This window comes from Salmo salar, chromosome ssa04, assembly GCF_905237065.1.
Source record: "Salmo salar chromosome ssa04, Ssal_v3.1, whole genome shotgun sequence".
Taxonomy (NCBI): Eukaryota; Metazoa; Chordata; class Actinopteri; order Salmoniformes; family Salmonidae; genus Salmo; species Salmo salar.
The window spans coordinates 57,903,014-57,930,674 of record NC_059445.1 but is presented as its reverse complement, the minus strand read 5'-3'; the positions used below and the strand labels follow the sequence as shown (position 1 = coordinate 57,930,674).

The following is a 27,661-nucleotide window of genomic DNA, read 5'->3' as shown; positions in this document are numbered from 1 at the left end:
TTTTTACAAATGAAATACTTTATAAATTGTGTCACATTTCCTCAAATCTTCAACTGGATGGACCTTGGTATGCCACAATAATCGATGCAAAGCTTTTAATAGGATGTTGTTTAAGACATTATCTTTATTTGAAAAGCGTAAAATACCTGACCGTAAAATAGCTCCAAAAGTCCAAGGAAAACCTGATACAGTTCCAAGACACAGATGACCACAATCACTTTTCCTACTAAGATACAATTACATAGTGGTCATCATTCAATTACTAATATTCTGGTTATACAATTACACCTGAAGATAAACAGGGAGGCATGTGTGCCAAAGCGATATCACATTCATTTGCAATACAGACACCTGAAGTACTTGAGGTTATCCTGAAGTCCTGGTGTTATGAATAATGCATTGAATCATGGTAATTGTGAAACAGAGACATGGAAAAGTCTATATTCAGAATTTGTATGAGAAATGCAGACATCAATGTCATTCAAACATGTCAGCTCTAGACTCCTCAAATACTGTACATTGGTATATCTACTGTGCTATACAACAACAGCACTACAATACTCCATGACGAGTAAACACTGTTTGTCAAAGGTACATTTCTTCTGAGGCATGGCACTTTAGATAGGCTTCGAAATAAATATAAAATAAAGCTGAGGAAGTATTTTTAAAACCGCAATTTTATGTCAATGCTTTTTGTCAGGGTCCCTTGTTCGCACAGCTGTCAGAGAGATGTGGTCACTGTTGGTTAGAGTCAGCACTACTTTGAATGTGGGACACCTCTAATACAGGCATGAGGAGCTGGAAGGAATCCTGGATGTACGATGCACTGTTTGAAGCCTAAAGAAGACGAAATACATAAAGTACATGGATACATTTGAAGTCGGAAGTTTATATACACTTAGGTTGGAGTCATTAAAACTAGTTTTTCAACCACTCCACACATTTCTTGTTAACAAACTATAGTTTTGGTTAGGACATCTACTTTGTGCATGACACAAGTAATTTTTCCAACAATTAATTACAGACAGATTATTTCACTTATAATTCACTGTATCACAATTCCAGTGGGTCAGAAGTTAACATACACTAAATTGACTGTGCCTTTAAACAGCTTGGAAAATTCCTGAAAATGATGTCATGGCTTTAGAAGCTTCTGAAAGGCCAATTGACATAATTTGAGTCAATTGGAGGTGTACCTGTAGATATATTTCAAGGCCTACCTTCAAACTCAGTGCCTCTTTGCTTGGCATCATGGGAAAATCAAATGAAATCAGCCAAGACCTCAGAAAAAAAATTGTCTGGTTCATCCTTGGGAGCAATTTCCAAATGCCTGAAGGTACAACATTCATCTGTACAGACAATAGAACGCAAGTATAAACACCATGGGACCACGCAGCCGTCATACCGCTCAGGAAGGAGACGCGGTCTGTCTCCTAGAGATGAATGTACTTTGGTGCGAAAAGTGCAAATCAATACCAGAACAACAGCAAAGGACCTTGTGAAGATGCTGGAGGAAACAGGTACAAAAGTATCTATATCCACAGTAAAACGAGTCCTATATCGACATAACCTGAAAGGCCGCTCAGCAAGGAAGAAGCCACTGCTCCAAAACCGGCATAAAAAGCCAGACTATGGTTTGCAACCGCACATGGGGACAAAGATCATACTTTTTGGAGAAATGTCCTCTGGTCTGATGAAACAAAAATAGAACTGTTTGGCCATAATGACCATCGTTATCTTTGGAGGAAAAAGGTGGAGGCTTGCAAGCCGAAGGACACCATCCCAACCGTGAAGCACGGGGGTGGCAGCATCATGTTGTGGGGGTGATTTGCTGCAGGAGGAACTAGTGCACTTCACAAAATAGATGCATCATGAGGTAGGAAAATTATGTGGATATATTGAAGCAACATCTCAAGACATCAGTCAGGAAGTTAAAGCTTGGTCGCAAATGGGTCTTCCAAATGGACAATGACCCCAAGCATGCTTCCAAAGTGGTGGCAAAATGGCTTAAGGACAACAAAGTCAAGGTATTGGAGTGGCCCTGACCTCTATCCTATAGAAAATGTGTGTGCAGAACTGAAAAAGCATGTGCGAGCAAGGAGGCCTACAAACCTGACTCAGTTACACCAGCTCTGTCAGGAGGAATGGGCCAAAATTCACCCAACTTATTGTGGGAAGCTTGTGGAAGGCTACCCAAAACGTTTGACCCAAGTTAAACAATTTTAAAGGCAATGCTGCCAAATGCTAATTGAGTGTATGTAAACTTCTGACCCACTGGGAATGTGATGAAAGAAATAAAAGCTGAAATAAATCAATCATTCTCTCTATTATTATTCTGACATTTCACATTCTTAAAATAAAGTGGTGATCCTAACTGACCTAAGACAAGGAATTTTTACTAGGATTAAATGTCAGGAATTGTGAAAAACTGGGTTTAAATGTATTTGGTTAAGGTGTATGTAAACTTCAGACTTCAACTGTACATAAACGATGCACCACATTTGTAAATCTTTCACACACACAAACACACATTGTTATGATTCAGCTTTCAGACAGAATGAAGAGGATGTGATATGCAGCAATGTACGATAATTAATTCGATACAAACCTCCAAAAATACTCCCGTTATGAGTGGATTGAGGACATCTCCCTTTTCATTTGACTGCAAAACAAAAGGTTTTGGTATTAGTAGTCAATGAACTAGGAATCTTAAAAACCTATTAAAGGGATACTTAGGGATTTTGGCAATATAGCCCTTTATTTATGTCCCCAGAGTCAGCTGAACTCACTCACGGAAACCATTTTTATGTCTCTGCATCCAGTATGAAGGAAGTTAGAGGTAGTTTTGCGAGCCAATGCTAACTAGTGTTAGCACAATGACTGAAAGTCTATGGTATCTACTAGCATGCATGAAAAAGAAAAGGAGAGCTCGGATGCAATCATTTTATAATTAACTTTGACAGACAAGCTTTCTTCATCAGTGTATAATGACAAACACTGTGGTTCAGTAATTTATATACTTTGAAAAAACACACACAGGTGTCTGTAATCATGGCCAAGTGTTGCTTGATTTTATTGGTTGATTTACAGATATTAATAGAACATAAAAAAACTACTAGCTTGCTAGCAGTTACCATAGACTTCTATTCATTGCATTAACGCTAGTTAGAGATAGATCGAAAAGTGCTGGGAGGTAGTGGCTAGTCCAACTCAAGGTGTCATAAAAAACAAAATTGCACTCCCCTTCCCAAATTTACAAATATTTTCACATGACCCTCCCCCCTCATAGAATTATCTCAAAATAATGTTTACGGCCACAAATAACAATAACTGCATAGAACCTGTGTTTATAGACATGAATATCGACTAAGACTCTTCAGCATGCAGTCAATGCCACGCAGGGCTACGGGCCAGAAGGATGAGGGTTCGTCAACCATCACAAACGAGCTCACTCTCCCTGCCTGTTTCATTACACTACAATCAGAGCCTGGTGCAGACAATGATCAGCTAGGGGGAAATCTGATTTCTTTATGCCACTTATAATTATACAGTGCCTTCAGAAAGTATTCAGACCCCTTGACTTTTTACACATTTTGTTACGTTACAGCCTTATTCTAAAATGTATTAAAAAAAAATTGTACATAAGTATTCAGACCCTTTGCTATGAGACTCAAAATTGATCTCAGCTGCATCCTCTTTCCATTGAGCATCCTTGAGATGTTTCTACAACTTGATTGGAGTCCACCTGTCAATTGATTGGACATGATTTGGAAAGGCACAGACGTGTCAATATTAGGTCCCACAGTTGAGAGTGCATGCCAGAGCAAAAACCAAGGCATGAGGTCGAAGGAATTGGCCGTAGGGTTCCGAGACAGGATTGTGTCGAGGTACAGATCTGGGGAAGGGTACAAAAAATGTCTGCAGCATTGAAAGTCCCCAAGAACACAGTGGCCTCCATCAATCTTAAATAGAAGAAGTTTGGAACAACCAAGTGTCTTCCTAAAGCTGGCCAACCGGCCAAACTGAGCAATTAAGGGAGAAGGGCCTTGGTCAGGGAGGTGACCAAGAACCCAATGGTCACTCTGACAGAGCTCTAAAGTTACTCTGTGGAGATGGGAGAACCTTTCAGAAGGACAACCATCTCTGCTGCACTCCACCGCCAGGCCTTTATGGTAGAGGGGCCAGACAGAAGCCACTCCTCAGTAAGAGGCACATGACGCCTGCTTGGAGTTTGCCAAAAGGCACCTAAAGACTCTTTGGCCTGAATGCCAAGCGTCACGTCTGGAGGAAACCTGGCACCATCCCTACGGTGAAGCATGGTGGTGACAGCATCATGCTGTGGGGATGTTTTTCTGCAGCAGGGACAGGGAGATTAGTCAGGATCGAGGCAAAGATGAACGGAGTAAAGTACAGAGAGATCCTTGATGAAAACCTGCTCCAGAGAGCTCAAGACCTCAGACTGGGGGGCGAAGGTTCACCTTTGAACAGAACAACGACCCTAAAAACTAAGCCAAGACAACGCAGGAGTGGCTTCGGGACAAGTCTCTGAATGTCCTTGCGTGGCCCAGCCAGAGACCGGACTTGAACCTAATCAAATATCTCTGGAGAGACCTGAAAATGACGCTCCCCATCCAACCTGACAGAGCTTGAGAGGACCTGCAGAGAAGAATGGGAGAAACTCTCCAAATACAGGTGTGACAAGCTTATAGCGTCATACCCAAGAAGACTCGAGGCTGTAATTGCTGCCAAAGGTGCTTCAACAAAGTACTGAGTAAAGGGTCTGAACACTTATGTAAATGTGATGTTATTTTTTTTAAATAAATTATCAAACATTTTGAAAAATCTGTTTTTGCTTTGTCATTATGGAGTATTGTCTGTAGATTGATGAGGGGAAAAAACGATTTAATCAATTTTAGAATAAGAATGTAACGTAACAAAATGTGAAAAAAGTCAAGGGGTCTGAAAACTTTCCAAATGCACTGTATAAAATATTTCAAACTTATTTTCCACAAACAGGTTTCTGTGCCAATGCACTACACAACCAATAAACGAAGCATACATACTTTGGGCACTTCAAAATCATCGTTTGCGTTTTCAACACCAAAATAAATAGACTATGTCAATCTCAACAAAGAGAAAATGCATCCCTCTCTACCCAGCAGGCTTACCCAGTATTGAAGACATCTCAGAATGTCATTAAACCTTTTGGTGTTTTGTAACAGATGTCTCTTTCCTTTCATCAATTGGCCGCTGCACAGTTTGGATTGATTCATTGATTGACTTATTTGTCAGTTAAAATAGTACATATATACAAAAATATTGTTTGGACAATAAAGTCTGGGACTTATTTCCATTGTGGTCCTTATTTTTCTTACATAAATACATACAATACCAGTCAAAAGTTTGGACACACCTACTCATTCCAGGGTTTTTCTTTATTTTGACAATTTTCTACATTGTAGAATAATTAAGACATCAAAACTATGAAATAACACATATGGAATCATGTAGTAACCAAAAAAAGGTGTTAAACAAATCAAAATATATTTATATTTGAGATTCTTCAAAGTAGACACATTGTGCCTAGATGACAGCTTTGCACACTCTTGGCATTCTCTCAACCAGCTTCATGAGGTAGTCACCTGGAATGCATTTCAATTAATAGGTGTGCCTTGTTAAAAGTGTGGAATTTCTTTCCTTCTTAATGCGTTTGAGCCAATCAGTTGTGTTGTGACAAGGCAGGGGTGGTATACAGGAGATATCCATATTTGGTAAAAGACCAAGTCCATTTTATGGTAAGAACAGCTCAAATAAGCAAAGAGAAACGACAGTCCATCATTACTTCAAGACATGAAGGTCAGTCAATTTGGAAAATCTCAAGAACTTTGAAAGTTTCTTAAAGTGCAGTCGCAAAAACAAATCAAGTGTTATGATGAATCTGTCTCTCATGGGGACCACCACAGGAAAAGAAGACCCAGAGTTACCTCTGCTGCAGAGGATAAGTTCATTAGAGTTACCAGCCTCAGATTTCAGCCCAAATAAATGCTTCAAAGAGTTAACGTAACAGACTCATCTCAACATCAACTGTTCAGGGTAGACCGTGTGAATCAGGCCTTCATGGTCGAATTTCTGCAAAGAAACCACTACTGAAGGACACCAATAATAAGAAGAGACTTGCTTGGGCCAAGAAACACGAGCAATGGACATTAGACCGGTGGAAATAAGTCCTTTGGTCTGATGAGTCCAAATTTGACATTTTTGGTTCCAACCAGCTTTTCTTTGTGAGACGCAGAGCAGGTAATGGATGATCTCCGCGTGTGTGGTTCCAACCGTGAAGCATGGAGGAGGAGGTGTGATGGTGCTTTGCTGGTGACACAGTCTGTGGTTTATTTAGAATTCAAGGCACACTTAACCAGCATGGCTACCACAGCATTCTGCAGCGATACGCCATCCCATCTGGTTTGCGCTTAGTGGGACTATCAATTGTTTTTCAACAGGACAATGACCCAACACACACCTCCAGGCTGTGTAAGGGCTATTTGACCAAGAAGGAGAGTGATGGAGTGCTGCATCAGATGACCTGGCCTCCACAATCACCCGACCTCAACCAAATTGAGATGGTTTGGGATGAGTTGGACCGCAGAATGAATGAAAATAAGAGTAAGTGCTCAGCATATGTGAGAACTCCTTCAAGACTGTTGGAAAAGTATTCCAGGTGAAGCTGGTTGAGAGAATTCCAATAGTGTTAAGCTGTCATCAAGGCAAAGGGTGGCTACTTTGAGATTCTTCAAACTTTTTTTGTTGACTACATGATTCCATATGTATTACTTCATATTTTTGATGTCTTCACTATTATTATACAATGTAGAAAATAGTACAAAATAAAGAAAAACCCTTGAATGAGTAGGTGTCTCCAAACATATATATATATATATAATATATATATATATATATATATATATATATATATATATATATATATATATATATATATATATATATATATAAAAGGAAGTGAAGTTATGGCCTAACCCCAGAGAGATAGAGATATGCTGGTGACATGCTACAACACCAACATGCATTTCTTTATGTCAGATCGCTACTACATCTGCTATACAGATATAGACATACAGAGGTAGGGTAATTCGTACATTTTCAATCCAAATATTTAATATAAGCATTTTATTGTTAGATTATATGAGTACTCTGATAGGCCTGAAACAGCTGAGGTGGCATTGGTACGCACTATGCTCTTAAAATCTTGATGGTTGCTAGTCAGTGCCCTGTTACCGTCCTCCTGACAGTTCTAAACTTTGCAAGGCATGTCACTTGGCCCATCTCTTCGCATAGCCCACCACTAAGAAATACCGTGGGAATAAATATCACTGAATGACGAAAATATTGGAATAAAGTAGGCTAATGCAATTGAAGGCATGTATCAAACTGTTGCTTACTGAAACTCCCAAAGTCATCTAATCATCGTAATACATTTGAAACAATAGCCTCCTGTGTGTGGCATACTGGTCTCATAGACTAGACGTAACATAGTAAATGTAAATCTATGATATCCAGATTAGTATGATATGCACAGCCAGAAGAGGACTGGCCACCCCTCGGAGCCTGATTCCTTTCTAGGTTTCTTCCTAGGTTCCTGCCTTTCTAGGGAGTTTTTCCTAGCCACCTTGCTTCTACATCTGCATTGCTTGCTGTTTGGGGTTTTAGGCTGGGTTTCTGTATTGCACTTTGTGACATCGATTGATGTAAACAGGGCTTTATAAATACATTTGATTGATGTTACATTTGATATGGTTACATTAGAAAGAAGGCTACTTAAGGAAAAAACAAAAGTATGGTGGTGGTCAGGGTGGATGGGTGTGAGTATAATGTGAACGTCTTGCAACCCAAAGGTTGTAAGTTCAAATCTCATCACGGACAACTTTAGCATTTTAGCTAATTAACAACTTTTCAACTACATACTACTTTAAGCTACTTTGCAACTACTTAGCAGGTTAGCTAACCCTCCCCTTAACCCTTTAACCTAACTCCTAAACTTAATCCTAACCTTAACCCTAACCCTCAGCCTAGCTAACGTTAGCCAGCTAGCTAATGTTAGCCACCAAGCCACCTAGGTAAAATTTGTAACATATAATACACATTGTAATTCGTAATATATCATACAAAATGGGTGATGACATACACAAATGAATACATACCATATCATACTAAATGGAGTGTGAATAATATGTAATTATCTGAGACCCCGTTCATTTCAACATGATTTTGATTGATTGGGACAGTGACATCGCACTGCTTTGAGACAAGCGACTCATCTTGATACATTTATCAGTGTAAGATTTTTGTTTTCACTGAATCACCGTTTGGATATTGGTTAAGCTACAATTAGGCTGGGGAAATGTTAGCTAAATTGCTGTGAGTGCTGCTCATGATCATCTTGTCTAGTTGGCTCATTTATTAGAAAATGTTGCCATGTTATGTAGTTTAACAAGTGGATTATTTTGCTAGCAGTCACTTAGTAGCCTAGGCCTACTCCCAACCAAAAACCTGTGACCTCACTGACTTCTCATCCCTAATTGCTCCTGAAAATTGCTCTGAATAAGACTGTATACTAAATTACTAAAATGTAAAAATGTTGTCTGATAATCAATCAATGTGATTTTATTTCACTGAATTTCCATCTGTACAGGCTATTTGGAGGCGGTATAGCTCATCTATCTATTAGCTTGCTCATCTTGGGGCGGCAGGTAGCCTAGTGGTTAGAGCGTTGGACTAGTAACCGAAAGGTTGCAAGATTGAATCCCCATTCAATCTGCCATTCTGCCCCTGAACAAGGCATTTAGCCCACTGTTCCTAGGCTATCATTGAAAATAAGAATTTGTTCTTAACTGACTTGCCTAGTTAAATAAAGGTAAAATAAAAAATGAATCTATCACTGATCAGAAACATTTTCTGTGACAAGTTGTAAGGGAAAGATATCATTTTGTATTTTATTCTGTTATATTCTTACTATAGTATACACTGAGTATACCAAACATTCAGAACACCTTCCTAATATTGAGTTGTCCCCCCCTCCCCCTTTTGCCCTAAGAACAGCCTCAATTCGTTGGGGCATACGCTCTACAAGGTGTCAAAAGCATTCCACAGGGAGGCTGGCCCATGTTGACTCCAATGCTTCCCACAAGTTGGCTGGATGTCCTTTGGTTGGTGGACCATTCTTGATACACACAGGAAACTGTTGAGGGTGAAAAACCCAGCAGCGTTGCAGTTCTTGACACAAACCGTTGCGCCTGGCACCTACTACCGTTCAAAGGCACTTAAATATTTTGTCTTTCCCATTCACCCTCTGAATGGCACACATACACAATCCCCGTCTCAAGTGTCTCAAGGCCCCCCTATCTACACGGACTGAAGTGGATTTAACAAGTGACATCAATAAGGAATCATAGCCTTCACCTGATCAGTCAATGTAATGGAAAGAGCAGGTGTTCTTAATGTTTTTTATACTCAGTGTATGTGTGTTGACTGTAATCGGTTAGGTTTGTCTTGTCTGTTTAATCAACAAAATAACAAATTATTGATTTCATTTGGATGGCGCAGCCATGGCTGCACAGACCCGTACCATAGGCCTAATTAAACTCAAAATACGCTATTAAAATAGACGCCTACCCACATCTGCACACCACAACTACCACTCGTCCCCGGCATGCCGGCATAAAAAGCGTATGCATAAGAGGGTCATATAAACATCGCCCTATCTGTTTTGTTTATTTGTGAAACTCAAAAGACAGTTTATACATTTTCATAGTGAGGCAGTACAATTAAGTTCCATGATGAAAAGTTGTTGTGCAAGACCATGAATACTAACATCTGAAGCTGAGTTCTGTGAATGTGGCTTCCAAGAGTGTAAGCTTAGTGACAGTCTAAATATACTTTGTGATATAGTTTGTATAGAATCACTATCTTACCCCTATTGTAGTTAAACAGGAGGTGAACTTCTTGGAAAGTAGTGATATCTCTTTACACAAAACAATTGTTATTCTGTAAAGGGAGAACAAAATTTTGAGTTAGAGCACAATCACATACTGGAATATGACAACAATACACACACGTTATGTCTGAAGGTTAGGGATGTGTGAACCAGAGCTATATCTATGACTAGTAATATAACACTCTGGAGATGGCTGATGGTGTGTAGGAACTTACTGCGAGAGGATTTTGGCCTGCTCCAAAGTGGTGACCTTCTGGCTGGTACAGAGCAGGATCATCTCGGCCACTTTGTGGAACTGCTCTATGGATCTGGCTGTTAGCTCAGCCAGGCTTTTGATGGCCGACGAGTGGACATTCTGAGAGGAATCAACAACACTCACATCAGTAGTTACAACAGAAAGAAGCTCCATTCCAATAGTCACGATGTCAGATAATAATTTTGCATACCTCAACAGTATATGTTTTTGCCACTTCCTCTTCATTCCTTTCTTCTTCCTTTATGGGTTTGGTCATTTGGGCAATCTGGTCACATGCATTCTTACTCACCTGATGAGTGTTTGCAGAGAGAAAATAGGTTAGAGATTAGTGATCTACCATGCCGAAAAGCAAAGTCGAGTAGTGCTCAGTCCTTTCAAAACGCAGCCCTGCCAAAACTCTCCAGAAGATGGCAACAAACACTGCTATATTATTGTACCGCTAGCATGAGACCGTAAGATCACTGGCTTGAAATTCAATCAGAACAGAAATGTATTGTGCCAACCTTGCCAAGTTTGTCAGCTGTTGTGGATATGTGTAGTCCATCAAGGGCCTCTGTTAATTCCCTCAGAAACTCAGCGCCATCTTCATCTGAAAAGAAATACGAATAAACAACATGTATTGCTTTTGCTCATTGTATTTATCACAAAAACATACTGCCATCTTTCCCCAAAACAAGATAACAATTCTGATGGTTTTCAGCTGAATTATCACCCACAGAAAAGAAAAAAAAATCATAGAACAAAAGTATTTTGTTTCTGTTGTGAGTACAGTGGCGACCCATCATTCTGGGCAGGTAGGGCAGGCAGAGACCCACCTGTTTTGAGCCCTACCTGTTTAGCAAAATATATACAGTACCAGTCAAAAGTTTGGACACATCTACTCATTCAAGGGTTTTTCTTTATTTTTACTATTTTCTAAACTGTGAAGCATTTATTTGGGCTGCAATCTAATGAACTTGTCCTCTGCAGCAGAGGTAACTCTGGGTCTTCCTTTCCTGTGGCCGTCCTCATGAAAGCCAGTTTCATCATAGTACTTGATGGTTTTTGCGACTGCACTTGAAGAAACTTTCAAAGTTCTTGAAATGTTCTGGATTGACTGACCTTCCTGTCTTAAAGTAATGATGGACTGTAGTTTCTCTTTGCTAATTTGAGCTGTTCTTTCCATAATTTGGACTTAGTCTTTTTACTAAATAGGGCTATCTCCTGTATACCACCCCTACCTTGTCACAACACAACTGATTGGCTCAAACGCATTAAAACATTTTACATTTACATTTTAGTCATTTAGCAGACGCTCTTATCCAGAGCGACTTACAGTAGTGAATGCATACATTTCATAAATGTTTTTCTTCCGTACTGGTCCCCCGTGGGAATCTCTTTGGGATAGGGGGCGGTGTTTTCACATCCGGATAAAAAGCGTGCCCAAAGTAAACTGCCTGCTACTCAGGCCCAGAAGCTAGGATATGCATATAATTGGTAGATTTGGATAGAAAACACTCTAAAGTTTCTAAAACTGTTAAAATAATGAGTTGGAACCGGTGTTTTTCTGAATCAAACGCGCCAAATAAATTGACATTTTGGGGATATAAAAAAGGAGTTTATCAAACAAAAGGACCATTTGTGATGTTTCTGGGACATATTGGAGTGCCAACAGAAGAAGATCTTCAAAGGTAAGGCATGAATTATATCGTTATTTCTGACTTTCGTGTCGCACCTGCTTGGTTGAAATATGATTTTCATGTGTTTGTATGGTGGGATGCTGTCCTCAGATAATCGCATGGTTTGCTTTCACTGTAAAGCCTTTTTGAAATCTGACATGGTGGCTGGATTAACAAGAAGTTAAGCTTTATTTTGGTGTATTGCACTTGTGATTTTATGAAAGTTAAATATTTCTAATAATTTAGCGGAACGTCTAGCCGTAACAGGTTTTAAGAAGGAAATAAATTCCACAAATTAACTTTTAACAAGGCTCACCTGTTAATTGAAATGCATTCCAGGTGACTACCTCATGAAGCTGGTTGAGAGAATGCCAAGAGTGTGCAAAGCTGTCACCAAGGCAAAGGGTGGCTACTTTGAAGAATCTCAAATATAACATATATTTTGATTTGTTTAACACTTTTTTGGTTACTACATTATTCCATATGTGTTATTTCATAGTTTTGATGTCTTCACTATTATTCTACAATGTAGAAAATAGTCAAAATAAAGAAAAACCCTGGAATGAGTAGGTGTGTCCAAACTTTTGACTGGTACTGTATATTGCCTGTTTTGCATGCTATTTTGGCATTCATTCGTTTTACATATCAGTTTGCAAACAATGTAAACAACTATAATAATTGAGTTAATAAAGCCACATACTCTCTTTCTTGAGTAAGGCAGCTCCAAAAGCAGGTGTTTCAGACTAACTCAGTGCTTTCAGTGGTGGAGGGGCAGCCAGCGAAAGCACAGAGCGTAGGCATTGGTAATGTTCTCTAGTTGCAATGTTCTCTAGTTGCACTCACTCATGGGGACACTGCAGAATCTACAGGGAGAGCTTGGCAGTTCAAGCCCCCTTGGGTGCTGCCATAGATTTACAATAGAGGTTCCCGTCCAAGAAGGCTCAAGGTCATTGGCCACAGATAAAATGACTTCAAATCACATTATATCTACCATAGCTTTGATTGGACTGATCATGTCAACATCATACCTTCAAAATCTTAGCTAGCAAGCAAGCTAGCTAGCTAGACAAGCAAGCTAGCTAGCTAGACAAGCAAGCTAGCTAGCTCAACAAGCAGTCATCATGAATCATGTAGACAATCTACTGACAAATCCTTTTCAATTTATGTAATGTGAAGAGAAATTATAGATAAACCGTATCGGTGCTTATCGGCCATAAACATTACACAACAAGTCGGAAATCGCAAATTCAACAATGAGTAGTTTTGAAGAAATCAGTGGCTAACTGCAAGCGTTGCAAAGCAATCACTATTTTGTTTCCCCTCCCTGCTATTTGGTGGAGAGAGTGTGTGGTCCAAGTCTGGGTTTAAGGATTTAAAACAACTGTCTGAAAGGGTCTCTTTCCGAGCTTAAAAGGATAAATATTCACGCGCAACACCATATCCCAGAAAGGGTTGAATACATTGGCTATGCTCTCAATCCAGCATAACCTCTGCCGCGTTCAAAACAACTGGGAACTTGGAAATTTCAGACTCCCGAGCGTTCAAGACAACTGGGAACTTTGAAAGAAACAAGCTCCGACTGATAAAAATACATTTAGAATGGTCATCCTACTTGGAATTCCAAGTCGGGCACTCGGTCCCCTTTCTAGAGCTCCGACCTAAAGATCACTGGCGTCATGATTCGTTCTAGTTTTTTCCCCCCGAGTTCCCAGTTGACTTGAAAGCACCATAAATCCAGAGAATGCCAGACTTTGATGACAAAATTTGCCCAGAAGAAGGACAGCTCGCTCGCTCATTAATGTCTTTATCGAAATTATGGCTTGCCTCTTATCAGCTCATCGTTCCCATATGCCATAGTTTGTACATCTCAACTGTTATATTGCTTATATAGGTATATCTCATTAGTATCTTATTCATAATTTTCGGCAATGTTGAAATTATGCAGTTATGTTGTGGTCTGTAATCATGTTTGCCAGTGACAGTTTCTTCCCATTCAAATATATACTGCTCAAAAAAATAAAGGGAACACTTAAACAACACATCCTAGATCTGAATGAAAGAAATAATCTTATTAAATACTTTTTTCTTCACATAGTTGAATGTGCTGACAACAAAATCACACAAAAATAATCAATGGAAATCCAATTTATCAACCCATGGAGGTCTGGATTTGGAGTCACACTCAAAATTAAAGTGGAAAACCACACTACAGGCTGATCTAACTTTGATGTAATGTCCTTAAAACAAGTCAAAATGAGGCTCAGTAGTGTGTGTGGCCTCCACGTGCCTGTATGACCTCCCTACAATGCCTGGGCATGCTCCTGATGAGGTGGCGGTGGTCTCCTGAGGGATCTCCTCCCAGACCTGGACTAAAGCATCCGCCAACTCCTGGACAGTCTGTGGTGCAACGTGGCGTTGGTGGATGGAGCGAGACATGATGTCCCAGATGTGCTCAATTGGATTCAGGTCTGGGGAACGGGCGGGCCAGTCCATAGCATCAATGCCTTCCTCTTGCAGGAACTGCTGACACACTCCAGCCACATGAGGTCTAGCATTGTCTTGCATTAGGAGGAACCCAGGGCCAACCGCACCAGCATATGGTCTCACAAGGGGTCTGAAGATCTCATCTCGGTACCTAATGGCAGTCAGGCTACCTCTGGCGAGCACATGGAGGGCTGTCGGCCCCCCAAAGAAATGCCACCCCACACCATGACTGACCCACCGCCAAACCGGTCATGCTGGAGGATGTTGCAGGCAGCAGAACGTTCTCCACGGCATCTCCAGACTCTGTCACGTCTGTCACGTGCTCAGTGTGAACCTGCTTTCATCTGTAAAGAGCACAGGGCGCCAGTGGCGAATTTGCCAATCTTGGTGTTCTCTGGCAAATGCCAAACGTCCTGCACGGTGTTGGGCTGTAAGCACAACCCCCACCTGTGGACGTCGGGCCCTCATACCACCCTCATGGAGTCTGTTTCTGACCGTTTGAGCAGACACATGCACATTTGTGGCCTGCTGGAGGTCATTTTGCAGGGCTCTGGCAGTGCTTCTCCTGCTCCTCTTTGCACAAAGGCGGAGGTAGCGGTCCTGCTGCTTGGTTGTTGCCCTCCTACGGCCTCCTCCACGTCTCCTGATGTACTGGCCTGTCTCCTGGTAGCGCATCCATGCTCTGGACACTACGCTGACAGACACAGCAAACCTTCTTGCCACAGCTCGCATTGATGTGCCATCCTGGATGAGCTGCACTACCTGAGCCACTTGTGTGGGTTGTAGACTCCGTCTCATGCTACCACTAGAGTGAAAGCACCGCCAGCATTCAAAAGTGACCAAAACATCAGCCAGGAAGAATAGGAACTGAGAAGTGGTCTGTGTTCCCCACCTGCAGAACCACTCCTTTATTGGGGGTGTCTTGCTAATTGCCTATAATTTCCACCTGTTGTCTATTCCATTTGCACAACAGCATGTGACATTTATTGTCAATCAGTGTTGCTTCCTAAGTGGACAGTTTGATTTCACAGAAGTGTGATTGACTTGGAGTTACATTGTGTTGTTTAAGTGTTCCCTTTATTTTTTTGAGCAGTGTATATTTATTTTCAACAAAAAGTTCAGTAATAGACCCATGTAATTCCAGTTGATATTGCGAGGGTTGTTTTGTTTGCGCAATGCGCTGTCTGTGCGTCGGTGTTGCGTAATCGTACTGAAGGTAGCTAAGGAGTCAAGCGCAGGAGAGCAGAGAGTCAATGTAGCGTCTTTAATAGGCAAGTCCCAAAACGGTACAGGTACAAGTCCATAAACGCCCGAGACAATGGAACACACAGTTATTCACGGAAGGAGGAAAACAACACTCCTACTATACTTAACACCCGTGAATAAACTGAGGAAAAACCCTCCCTGAGCAACATGAAAATAACCCCGCACAAACCTAAGCGGGGAAACAGGGGTAAATATACACACAGAAATTAAAGCAAAAGAAAACCAGGTGTGAATGAATCAAAGACAAAACCAACAGAAAAGGAAAAATGGATCGGTGATGGCTAGTAGGCCGGCAACGCCGACCGCCGAGCACCGCCCGAACAAGGAGAGGAACCACCTTCGGTGGAAGTCGTGACAGTCGGTAAAGCCTACCTCGTTTGCTTGCACTTGCTTATACTTAGAGCTAAGTGTTAATGACAGAAGAACAAACATTATGAATTTACTGAACATACATTTTATAATGTTTGTGTATGGTTCAAAAGTAAAAACGAATTTGTTATTATTGAAGGAGAATGCGGCTCTTATTGAGTTACACAAATCCACAAAGAGTCAGTGGAAACCATATTTATTTAAGCAAGTCAGCCATATCAGCTATGGTTTTTAAAAAGGCAGTAAATGAGGATGATGGAACTGTTTTCCCGCCAGACTAGGCTCCACTGACAGCCAGGTGTAGCGGTGGTACGGATTCACTCTATGGTGCTGAAAGGAAAGCTCTGCTGTTGTGACAGCTTTATGTAGGCCCTAACAGTTTGTGGGCACTGTTTGTCACTGTTATTGTGCTGTTTAATGTATTGTTTAATGTTGTGTAGTGGCTTTGTTAGCATGCATCTAAAAAAATTGGTTGAGTTTGCCCCAGCAAGATTTACATGCTAAGATTGTCACTGTTTGAGTACTAAAAGACTGTAAATGTAACATTTTGATAGTAGACTTTATGTGACTGTTCTGTGACGGTAGGCTACCTTTCTTTTCTTCCACCTCCTCGTCGTCAAACTCTACCAGAGAGAAGGGTTCCTTGATGAGCTTCAGGTCCTCTTTGAGTTGGGCCAGCTCCTCTCCAGACAGAGTGGTTAGAACAGACTTCACCTACACCACACAACACACAACTGATTCAGTCGTAGATAAGATCTACTAAAACGGGTAGGCAACTAGATTCAGCCCGCGGGGATGATTTTTGTCGGCCCGAATGGTCGGGGGGCCGGAAAGTAATATAATAATTGGTACACTGAAAATTGCCTACAACTAGGCCCAAAAAGAGATTGTATTTAAAAATAACAATAATTTCATACCTTGAGACACAATGAGACATGATCACATATGTATATTTTTACTTTATTTGTGGGAATACTTGGGAACAGGTTTCCTAAATTAAACTCATTTTTAGCTGAATTCCTGGTGATTTTACAGTCTTTTTTTTATCAACCCCCCCAAAGAAAATCCCTTGCCTGCCGGCCGCCTTTTGCTAACCCCTGTACTAAAAGGAGCCAGGAGAATTTTAAAGTGCCATGGACCTGTTTTTATATTTCAAGAGGTTACAATGGCTGTAGGTTCTCCATTTACAAGTGAGCAAAAATACAGCTAACAAGATGTTGTATTAATTTCAACGGAAGGCTGTGTGCTGTGTGCGATCAATAATGTTTTGAGAGGCTGTTTACTTGTTTCTTTGTACGAGGTACAAAATGTGGAACTTGCTCAGTATTACCTTTGACTCACTCTCCCTGGAGAGAATCTCCAGAGCTTCCAAGTGGGCTAGGCCCTGGAATTCATCGAACAGCATTCCGTAATGGGCCTTCTTTTCCGTGTCGGAGGAAACCTCCTCGGCTGTTTGATGCTCCTCACGCTCCTTGGCCTCCCGTAAGACCTTCAGCCAAAGCAAAAACCTTATTCAATCTTGGTCAGAAAGCTTTCAAACGCAAATACAGTGTAAGCACAACACTGGAGGTGGCTTCTCTAACATCCATTCACCTGAGAAAGAGTGTTAGTCTTGATCATCAGACCCTTTGTTTTCTTGAAACCTGGATCTCCCTCTGCTATGACATCCATGGTCTTCTTGCCTATGAACTCCAAGGCATCCAAACTCCCTGTTAGGACTGTTTTCCCCTGGAATATAGATATTTAAGTCAGTAACCAAGTCACTTTTGCCCGTAAACAACATATTATGATGGTAATCGTCAAAAAAGCAGAGAAGTATTGTTTCTTACAGTGCTTTGAACAACACTGCTGAGGGATGAGAACATTCCCATGGCGCTTCCCATGGCTGATGCTCCATCTCCTTCCCCTTTATCAGTCTCATTACTGGGTTCACCTAGAAGTAATATACATGTCAGACATCAACCTAATGTGCATAGTTACAACAGTGAAGCACTCTACATCTCCACAACAAACGCATCCTAAATATACTAAGGCTTATCACGGCTGATGCTAAATCCAGAGTGATGACTCGTGTTGATAATGTTGATGACCAGCGTGTGCTATCATTACCTCCTTGTTTGTCCTCCTCTCTAATTGGTGCAGACAGCTCTGTGGAGCTGGGGATTCCCAGTGAAGTCTCTGCCTTCTCAATAGCCTGGGTGATCCCTTGGCCTCAGAATGAAAAGAAAGGAATACATTTATTTTTAGATCTTTAAAAGTTTACCCATGCTGACTGAAAGAGCAGACATATTGTTTAACATGACACCATAATGATAATACAAACTGACTATTACTAAGACAGAGACAAACCAAAAACTCTGACATTAAAATATATACATCCATTTTTTGGATTTCCTCACCTACAGTGGCCACAGTGGCTGAGGCCGTTGACATGAGGGACTTTCCCCAGCTCCCCCAGTAGCCCCATCCTCCCCGGGCTACTGTCAACTCACTGGGTGCCTGGAGGAGAGCGAGAGATGGAGAAAGAAAATGTTTGTACCGGAGTCTACCGTTTGTAGCCTATATGGCTAAAATAAAACCTAAACCACATCCAGACCTTAAAAGGGACAATCAGCAGTTGCTACATCAGTTTTTTTTTAGATATACACTACCATTCAAAAGTTTGGGGTCACTTTGTTTCTAGCCATTTTGAGCCTGTAATTGAACCCACAAATGATCAATTAGCCTTTTAAAATGATAAACTTGGATTAGCTAACACAACGTGCCATTGGAACACAGGAGTGATGGTTGCTGATAATGGGCCTCTGTACGCCTATGTAGATATCAATTAAAAATCAGCCGTTTCCAGCTACAATAGTCATGTACAACATTAACAATGTCTACACTGTATTTCTGATCAATTTGATGTTATTTTAATGGACAAAAAATGTGCATTTCTTTCAAAAACAAGGACATTTCTAAGTGACCCCACACTTTTGAACGGTAGTCTAAATGAATTATATGTACCCACTAATTCTTGAAGAATACAACTTATAAATGCATCATGAGCTTAGTTGCACTGTCACCCCATCAGAACCAAAAATATTAACTTGTTTTACTCAAATGTTTATAAGCAAAGTAAATATTAACAAACACTATATAGCCTCAAAACATGGTTAAAACTATAATTTAGAGATCATGGATGGTCAGTCCTTGCATCCATAGCTCTGGCTATGAATTTGAGAGTAAAAGTTTCTCCAGACCCATCCCTCAGCTTTTTACCAAAACAGTGGCGGGAGCACACTTTGTTATTGTTTCAACTGCTGATTGGTCTTTTAAGGGTAGAAGTTAAGCTTATTGAATCTTTCACCCAGCTGTATCACATCATGTCTTACTTTGACTGGCTCTTCTTCTACTTTGGGTTTCTCCTCCTGGGTCTCCTGGACTTCAACTGGAGGTTTTGGCTCTGGTCTTTTCCTGGTCTTCCTTTCCTTCCTGGTTGGGGCGACATCTGTGGAGTTATCAGTGGTGCTGTCTCCTGTTGGTATCTGTGGAGAGCTGTCTGGTGTCTGTTGAGCACTGTCTGTTAGTGTCACAGGCATGGGTTTCCGCAGTGGGGCCTCTTTCTCTGCGAATGGCTCTGCGAACTCAGAACTCCCAGCAGGGTCACTGGGGGCTTCGCTGTCCGACATATTAAGACATACCTGTTGTTATTTGATGAAAATAAAATAAGAACTTCATGTGCAATGTATAATGGCAACTAAAAACAGGCTTAAAAAGGACATTCTATCCAATCATTAAGCTGGAGGTAGAGGTCTCGTGCCATACTGACAAGGCATAGGCTTTTCTTGCAGATTTAGTCTACCTAGCAAACTAGATTAGCTAAATGACAGATTAGGGACTGATACTCAGAAACTAAGATAACAGTTGTCTGAGCCAAACGTAAGATGACAAGGTAGGAAGTGTTACATAAAACACATTCAAGTGGAAGTAATTATACACTCCCTGGAGGAATATTACTTGTAAAAAAAAAATGACATTTTCTGACAAGCGAGCACTTAGATGTGGTAATTTTCACGTTCTCATAAATTCATAGAATGTTTGGTAATTACTATAGTAAGGCATTTCTGAAACTTCTATAGCAAAATAGAGTGGGAAAGCAGCCGTGCGTTTGGACAATTAATAGACACTGCAGTAAATAAAACCGAATAAAATAAAAAACATCTGTCCTGTCCAGGACCGGAGTCCACGCAGACCGGTGCGGCATAGCCAATCAGAGCTTTTTTTTAATTTATTTTTTATTTCACCTTTATTTAACCAGGTCGGCCAGTTGAGAACAAGTTCCCATTTACAACTGCGACCTGGCCAAGACAAAGCAAAGCTGTGCGACACAAACACAGAATTACACATAGGATAAACAAACGTACAGTCAATAACACAATAGAAAAGTCGATATACAGGTGTGCAAATGTAGTAAGATTAGGGAGCTAAGGCAATAAATAGGCCATAGTGGTGAAATAATTACAATTTAGCAATTAAACACTGGAGTGATAGATGTGCAGAATATGAATGTGCAAGTAGAGATACTGAGGTGCAAAGGAGCAAAAAATAAATAACAATATGGGAATGAGATAGTTGGGTGGGCTATTTACAGATGGGCTATGTACAGGTGCAGTGATCTGTGAGCTGCTCCTACAGCTGATGATGCTTAAAGTTAGTGAGGGAGATATAAGACTCCAGCTTCAGTGATTTTTGCAATTCGTTCCAGTCATTGGCAGCAGAGAACTGGAAGGAAAGGTGGCCAGAGGAGTTGGCTTTGGGGATGACCAGTGAAATATACCTGCTGGAGCGCGTGCTACGGGTGGGTGCTGCTATGGTGACCAGTGAGCTGAGATAAGACGGGGCTTTACCTAGCAAAGACTTATAGATGACCTGGAGACAGTGGGTTTGGCGACGAATATGAGGCGAGGGCCAGCCAACGAGAGCATACAGGTCGCAGTGGTACGTAGTATATGGGGCTTTGGTGACAAAACGGATGGCAATGTGATAGACTACATCCAAGTTGCTGAATAGAGTGTTGGAGGCTATTTTGTAAATGATATCGCCGAAGTCAAGGATCAGTAGGATAGTCAGTTTTATGAGGGTATGTTTGGCAGCATGAGTGAAGGATGCTTTGTTGTGAAATAGGAAGCCGATTCTAGATTTAATTTTGGATTGGAAATGTTTAATGTGAGTCTGGAAGGAGAGCTTACAGTCTCACCAGACACCTAGGTATTTGTAGTTGTCCACATATTCTAAGTCAGAACCGTCCAGAGTAGTGATGCTAAACGGGCAGGCGGCGATCGGTTGAAGAGCATGCATTAGTTTTACTTGCATTTAAGAGCAGTTGGAGGCCACGGAAGGAGAGTTGTATGGCATTGAAGCTCATCTGGAGGTTTGTTAACACAGTGTCCAAAGAAGGGCCAGAAGTATACAGAATGGTGTCGTCTGCGTAGAGGTGGATCAGAGAATCACCAACAGCAAGAGCGACATCATTGATGTATACAGAGAAAAGAGTCGGCCCGAGAATTGAACCCCCATAGAGACTGCCAGAGGTCCGGACAACAGGCCCTCCGATTTGACACACTGAACTCTATCTGAGAAGTAGTTGGTGAACCAGGCGAGGCAGTCATTTGACAAACCAAGGCTGTTGAGTCTGCCGATAAGAATTTGGTGATTGACATAGTCGAAAGCCTTGGCCAGGTCGATGAAGACGGCTTAACAGTATTGTCTTTTATCGATGGCGGTTATGATATCGTTTAGGACCTTGAGCGTGGCTACAATTGGCCTATATGCAAAAAAGCAATTTGCCACACGGGCCTGCCATCATTCACTTTGAACTGGACTGTGTGTTTACAGGCAGTAGCAACAGCGCGACTTTAGAGCATTAGAACACGTTGGCCAAAAGTCACAAAATATACCTGAACAATTTTTTAAATATGTATAATGAGCAAAAATATAAATGCAACACGTAAAGTGTTGGTCCCATGTTTCATGACCTGAAATAAAAGATCCCAGAAATGTTCAAAGCTTATTTCTCGCAACAACAAAAAAAGCTTATTTCTCTCAAATGCTGTGCACGCATTTGTTTACATCCCTGTTAGTGAGCATATGTCCTTTGCCAAGAAAATTAATCAACCTGACAAAAGTGACATATCAAGAAGTTGATTAAACTGCATGATCATTACACAGGTGCACCTTGTGCTAGGAACAATAAAAGGCCACGCTTACATTTGCAGTTTTGTCACACAACTCAATGCCACAGATGTCTCAAGTTTTGAGGAACGAGCAATTGGTATGCTGCCTGCAGGAATGTCAAGCTGTTGCCAGAAAATGTAATGTTCATTTGTCTACCATATGCCGCCTTCAACATCGTTTTAGAGAATTTGCCAGCATGTCAAACCGGCCTCACAACTACAGACACGCCAGCCCAGGACCTCCATATCCGGCTTCTTCACCTGTGGGATCGTCTGAGCCCAGCCACCCTGACAGCTGATGAAACTGTGGGTGTGCACAACCGAATAATTTCTGCACAAACTGTCAGAAACCGTCTCAGCGAAGCTCATCTGCGTGCTCGTTGTCTTCACCAGGGTCTTGACCTGACCGCAGTTCGGCGTCATAACTGACTTCAGTGCGAAAATGCTCACCTTCGATGGCCACTGGCACGCTGGAGAAGTGTGATCTTCATGAATGAATCCCGGTTTCAACTGTACTGGGCAGATGGCAATTTGAATGCACAAAGATACAGTGACAAGATCCTCAGGCCCATTGCCGTGCCATTCATCTGCCCCCATCACCTCATGTTTCAGCATGATAGTCGCAAGGATCTGTACACAATTCCTGGAATCTGAAAATATCCCAATTCCTGCCTAGCCTGCATACTCACCAGACATGTCACCCATTGACAATGTTTGGGATGCTCTGGATCGACCAGTACGATAGCATGTTCCAATTCCCGCCAATATCCAGAAACTTCGCACAGCCATTAAAGAGGAGTGGGACAACATTCCATGAAGAGGAGTGGGAAAACATTCCACAGGCCACAATTAAAAGCCTGATCAACTCTATGCCAAGGAGATCTAGTGCTACATGAGGCAAATGGTGGTCACCAGATTCTGACTGGTTTTCTGATCCACGCCTTTACCTTTATTTTTAAGGTATAAGTGGCGAACAGATGCCTATTCATATTCCCAGTCATGTGAAATCAATAGATTAGGGCCTAATGTATTTATTTCAGTTGACTGATTTCCTGATATGAACTATAATTCAGTATAATCTTAGAAATTATATTTTTGTTCAGTGTAAATGCCACGGGAGTCCTCTTACATTTGGGAACATCACAGTCCAAACAACCATTAAAAGGAAGGCTCTTTCCCTCAGTTGCCCATGCACATCAACAACAAGATTAACAACTAACGCTAGCAGAGCGAGATTAGCTAAACATCTAATGAGGGAACATTAGATAAACCCTCTCAAACTTTTTCAGCTAGTTGGCCGTCAAAATTCCACTGATAACCGATGGGGAATAGTAACCTGCTTGTCCCGTTGTCAAGGAAGTGAGTTTGTGTTTATACAGGACCTCCCGCCCCCACCTACAGTCAATCAATCATGTCAATACGGAGCTATATGGAGCCCTCCGCATTGTTACAACAGTTTGGAGGCGCACAGCGATGCGGTATGGAGTGCAATTTGGCCTCTGCGAGGCTTCGCAATTGCGTCACACCCTCCATCCAGAGCCATTACAAAAAAAGATGGCAGTTTTGAATCTGCAATAAAAGTAGTTGTTGACTGTGATATTGTGGACGCAGTAATTGCAGAATAACTGCAAAGTACTACAGTTGAATTGCAGTTATACTTCACTGTAACTGCAGTTGCACTGCAAAAGTACTGCAGTGAAAAAAAGTTGTTATTTTGGATGCAGTATTTGCAGTTATACTGAATTCTGACTGCAATCTTTTTTCGTAAGGGAGCCTCCAACCACATTTTCGGATTAAAAATTGGCTTTGACTCGGTTTCATATCTCACTGCTTTCTTCCTGCTTCCATGCACTGTGCTCTCCTGACGCCAAATAATCAACACTTCTTAATATTAATTCAACGGATTGTGGTCAGTGGAATATGGTGTTAGGAAATTGCATACCAACTGAACAGTATTTATGAAAATGTAGTGCATAACTAGATGGTCATTTTCCATGAAGAAATATGGTTGGAAAAATATTTCTTTATCATTATTTTGTTCCAATGTTTTCATAAAGCATGTACAATATTTGATTGGCAAAAAAAATAAATGTTGTTGTTGGTCACAATACTGCTAAATAATGTTTGTCATGATGTGCACACTCTGCAGTTTCAAAATAATCCAAAGGGTGGCCGCCTAGACCACAAATTAATGTTTTGCATAAAATAATGTTCTGTTTATGTGCAATATAGCAGGATTGGGATTTTAGGCTGCCATTTTTAGGATTATGTTGGAACTGAGTAAACTCACATTAGCAGTAAGCTTATATTATAACTGTAGAGTGGAGGGACAGACAACTTTTGCAAATAATATGTACAAACTCATGCACCAAACACGCTTTAAAATCATAATTTTATAGTATTTGTGGTAATAAATCAGATTCCAAGGTCAATTATTTCTACCTATTTAATTACAAAAAAAACAAATATACCCCCTCCAACCCCACCCTTCCTCTGAGGAACATGAGAAAATGTGTGGGTTTTACTGCAGTGCCAACGCTTCACAATTTTACACAAATGTACATACCAGCATACAATCCTTTTGCCAACTTAATATTCACAATGTTTGTGAGTTATATTACACAGTAATAGGATGTTAGTCCATCCATGCAGATTAGAAATTAAACAAAATGATACTGTAGGTAAAAAAAATCCCAACTCTTTGTGTGTGTCTTGCGTTACAACAGTGAAAGAAAGCTACTTTCCTGTTGAGGGTAGCATCAATCTATATCACCTATTTGTCAGCTGTGCAAACCTGTCTATGATTTCACTCTTTTCCAAGCGTGTTAACTATATCTATGTCAAATGTCAAGACAGCCTGGTGATGCATTCTATCTTGGGTCATTGTGCTCCTAAACCAGGTATGTAGACATCTTAACGCACTGAAAGAACTCTCACAGCTGCTAACTGGGTTGGTCAGCGCAACCTGTATGATTGCTTTCAGTGATGGGAACATACCAGGGTCTAACAGTTTATACACACAGGACATGGCAGAAGTGGCATCTTTTGAGGTACTTCCTATGGCTTGAAAGGACTATGATACATGTTTGTCTTGTGTGGGTCTTCACTGTCCTGTGTTCTCTCTCTCGCTCCTCTCTTTTCCATGCTGTCTGAAATTCTGCTTTTCCTGAATCCACTATATTATTACAGAGAATGAATAGTATCAGTACAGTTGCACAATGGAGTATTCTGAACACAAACACAGAGAGCGAAAGAGAGAAGCAATATGAAGAACTGGAGAACTGTTATATAATGTTTACCTGAATTGAGCTAAAGGTAAAATATGGGATAATTTATGTTCCTGAATGATAATAGCAGTTCACTCAATCTTAAACCTGATGAACATTTAACTGTCTTAACTTATCACTAACCACGATACCTGTGTTTTCTCACTCTCTGTTCTACTGTACGCTCCTCTGTCTCTTTATGTAGATGCAGAATAATATCAGTGCATTTGCAATTGTGGGCAAAAGACACGGGGCTGAGCCAAAATCATTCGGGGCTTGCCCGGGTCTGGTGACGTCAATATGATTCAAATTCAACATAGCTAGCTATCTAGCAAAGCGATTCACGTTTCTTGCCAGCTAACCAAATGACACCTGCATCTTTATCTGTAGCCACCGAAAAAAGATACATGGGGAAAAGTCGGTTACTCACCCACTCCTCCAATGACAAGACATCCTCCCAGCAGTTAGCTAGCTAATGTTAGGCTCCTTGTTTTCAGCTTGCTAAATAAATAAATAAATAAATAGATACATAAATAGATACGCTAGCCTAGGGGTGTCAAACTCAATCAGCGAAAGGACCATATTGAGAAAAAAAAACGAATTCGCGTGCCAGACATAGCCTATTTGTTTTTATTTTAAAAAGACGTGCATCTGCGACACAAACTGGCCATTGTTTAATACAAAACAAATGCTGTATATAGAATTTTAACATATTTAAAAAACGAGATAAATAACATGTCTACGGCCTTCGCTGGTGTGCGTAATATAACCCAATGAAAAACTATTTCACTCCAAACAAGAACGTAGCTATAGGTTGTTGTAACATTTAAACTTAAAACATGTTTAATTTTTTGTTGTTGCAATGCATGGATCACCGGTGTGGTTGAATGTAGCACTGCTGTATGGTGCACTCAAAATGTATTGTAGTTGAGTAGCCAGCCTAGGATACTGTTGAAATGTTTCTGTAATAGGCCTACATGGTTCTCCTTTGCATGGTGTTTTGTTGCAGGTTTAGTTGTTTGGTTATCCATTGTCAAGGTTTAGAAACCAAAGCCATACTGAAACATTTTAGTCGCCTAGCTAGGACTGTGGCATCTGTCTGTACACGTTCCCTCCACTGTGCGCTGTAAACGTGACAGTGCAATGGAAGTTAATACAAGCGCATCAGGCTAATTTCATAAAGTAGATGACTCAACTGTTGACTCATTTATACTCACTTGTGTGTCCTATTCGGCCTGTGGGCATTGTGTTTGACGTCTTCGCTAACCTATTAGCTACGTTAAGACTGACTTGTGATTATTGCCCTTTCCAGTTTCATTGTATTGACATTCCCTGCCTTAGTTACAGTCGCCCATTTTTGTTTAAAAAATTGAGTCATTGAAACTGAAACAGTGCATCCCGAATAGGTGGAGGCAAAAAAACAATGTACCAGGCCAGCTGTGATTTACAACCTGCTAGCAATATATGATGGACTACCAAGAAATGTATTGGTGAATTATAATAATCATGCATTGAACTGCATCCATCTATTCTACCAAAAATGCCTTACTGTACGTCATGGAATTTTGAGTCAAATATAACCTATTTTTAAAACCTCGTATAAAGTTAGTTTTGAAGCATAAACTGGGAAATGTATATTTTTGACTGATATTATGATTGTCTGTCTGTTTGTTTCATATCTGTTTCATATCGGTGCGGCAGGTAGCCTAGTGGTTAGAGCATTGGGCCAGTAACCGAAAGGTTGCTAGATCGAATCCCCGAGCTGACAAGTTAAAAATCTGTTCCTAGACCATCATTGTAAATAAAAAAAAAAGTGTTTTTAACTGACTTAAAGTAGTTAAAACGCGGTCAGTTCCACTCTAACCGCTAGACATTGCACTTTATTTTAGTTAGTTTACTAGCTTGTTTTTAATCCAATATTGCTATAATTTCTTCTAGAAAGGTGACAGATAAAAGTCTACGAAATAAGTTACATTGTTTAAATAAAGGCTACAAACTATTGACGTTACAAACCTAGCAATTGTATCCGAAAAGTCATAATATTCTTGATTTTATTCTTTGTCTTGCAAGGAATTGTGCGACTAGCCACGTCACACAATGATTTCTTTGGGTTGAGAGTTTCCTCTACTGCTAGGCGCGTG

At 40.7% G+C, this 27,661-nt stretch overlaps 1 protein-coding gene across 3 annotated transcripts; it reads right to left on the bottom strand.

Annotated features, from left to right (window-relative positions):
* Positions 1–99: 99 nt before the first annotated feature.
* Positions 100–27,643, bottom strand: LOC106603491 (protein FAM114A2). 3 transcript variants are annotated; one of them, XM_014197257.2, is made up of 15 exons: positions 27,534–27,637; positions 25,951–26,021; positions 19,414–19,699; positions 18,439–18,538; positions 18,149–18,250; positions 17,869–17,972; positions 17,633–17,767; positions 17,370–17,528; positions 16,630–16,753; positions 10,766–10,851; positions 10,453–10,551; positions 10,222–10,361; positions 9,984–10,056; positions 2,609–2,662; positions 100–837 (listed from the first exon to the last, which is right to left on the bottom strand). In XM_014197257.2, exons 2-15 carry the CDS (start codon positions 25,971–25,973, stop codon positions 736–738), a joined length of 1,587 nt encoding a protein of 528 aa, XP_014052732.1. In that variant the 5' UTR covers positions 25,974–26,021; positions 27,534–27,637; the 3' UTR covers positions 100–735. The 3 variants fall into 3 exon arrangements, with proteins under 3 accessions (XP_014052732.1, XP_014052733.1, XP_014052734.1); XM_014197258.1 differs by lacking the exon at positions 25,951–26,021 and having other exon boundaries at positions 19,414–19,722; positions 27,534–27,643; XM_014197259.2 differs by lacking the exon at positions 25,951–26,021.
* Positions 27,644–27,661: the final 18 nt, after the last annotated feature.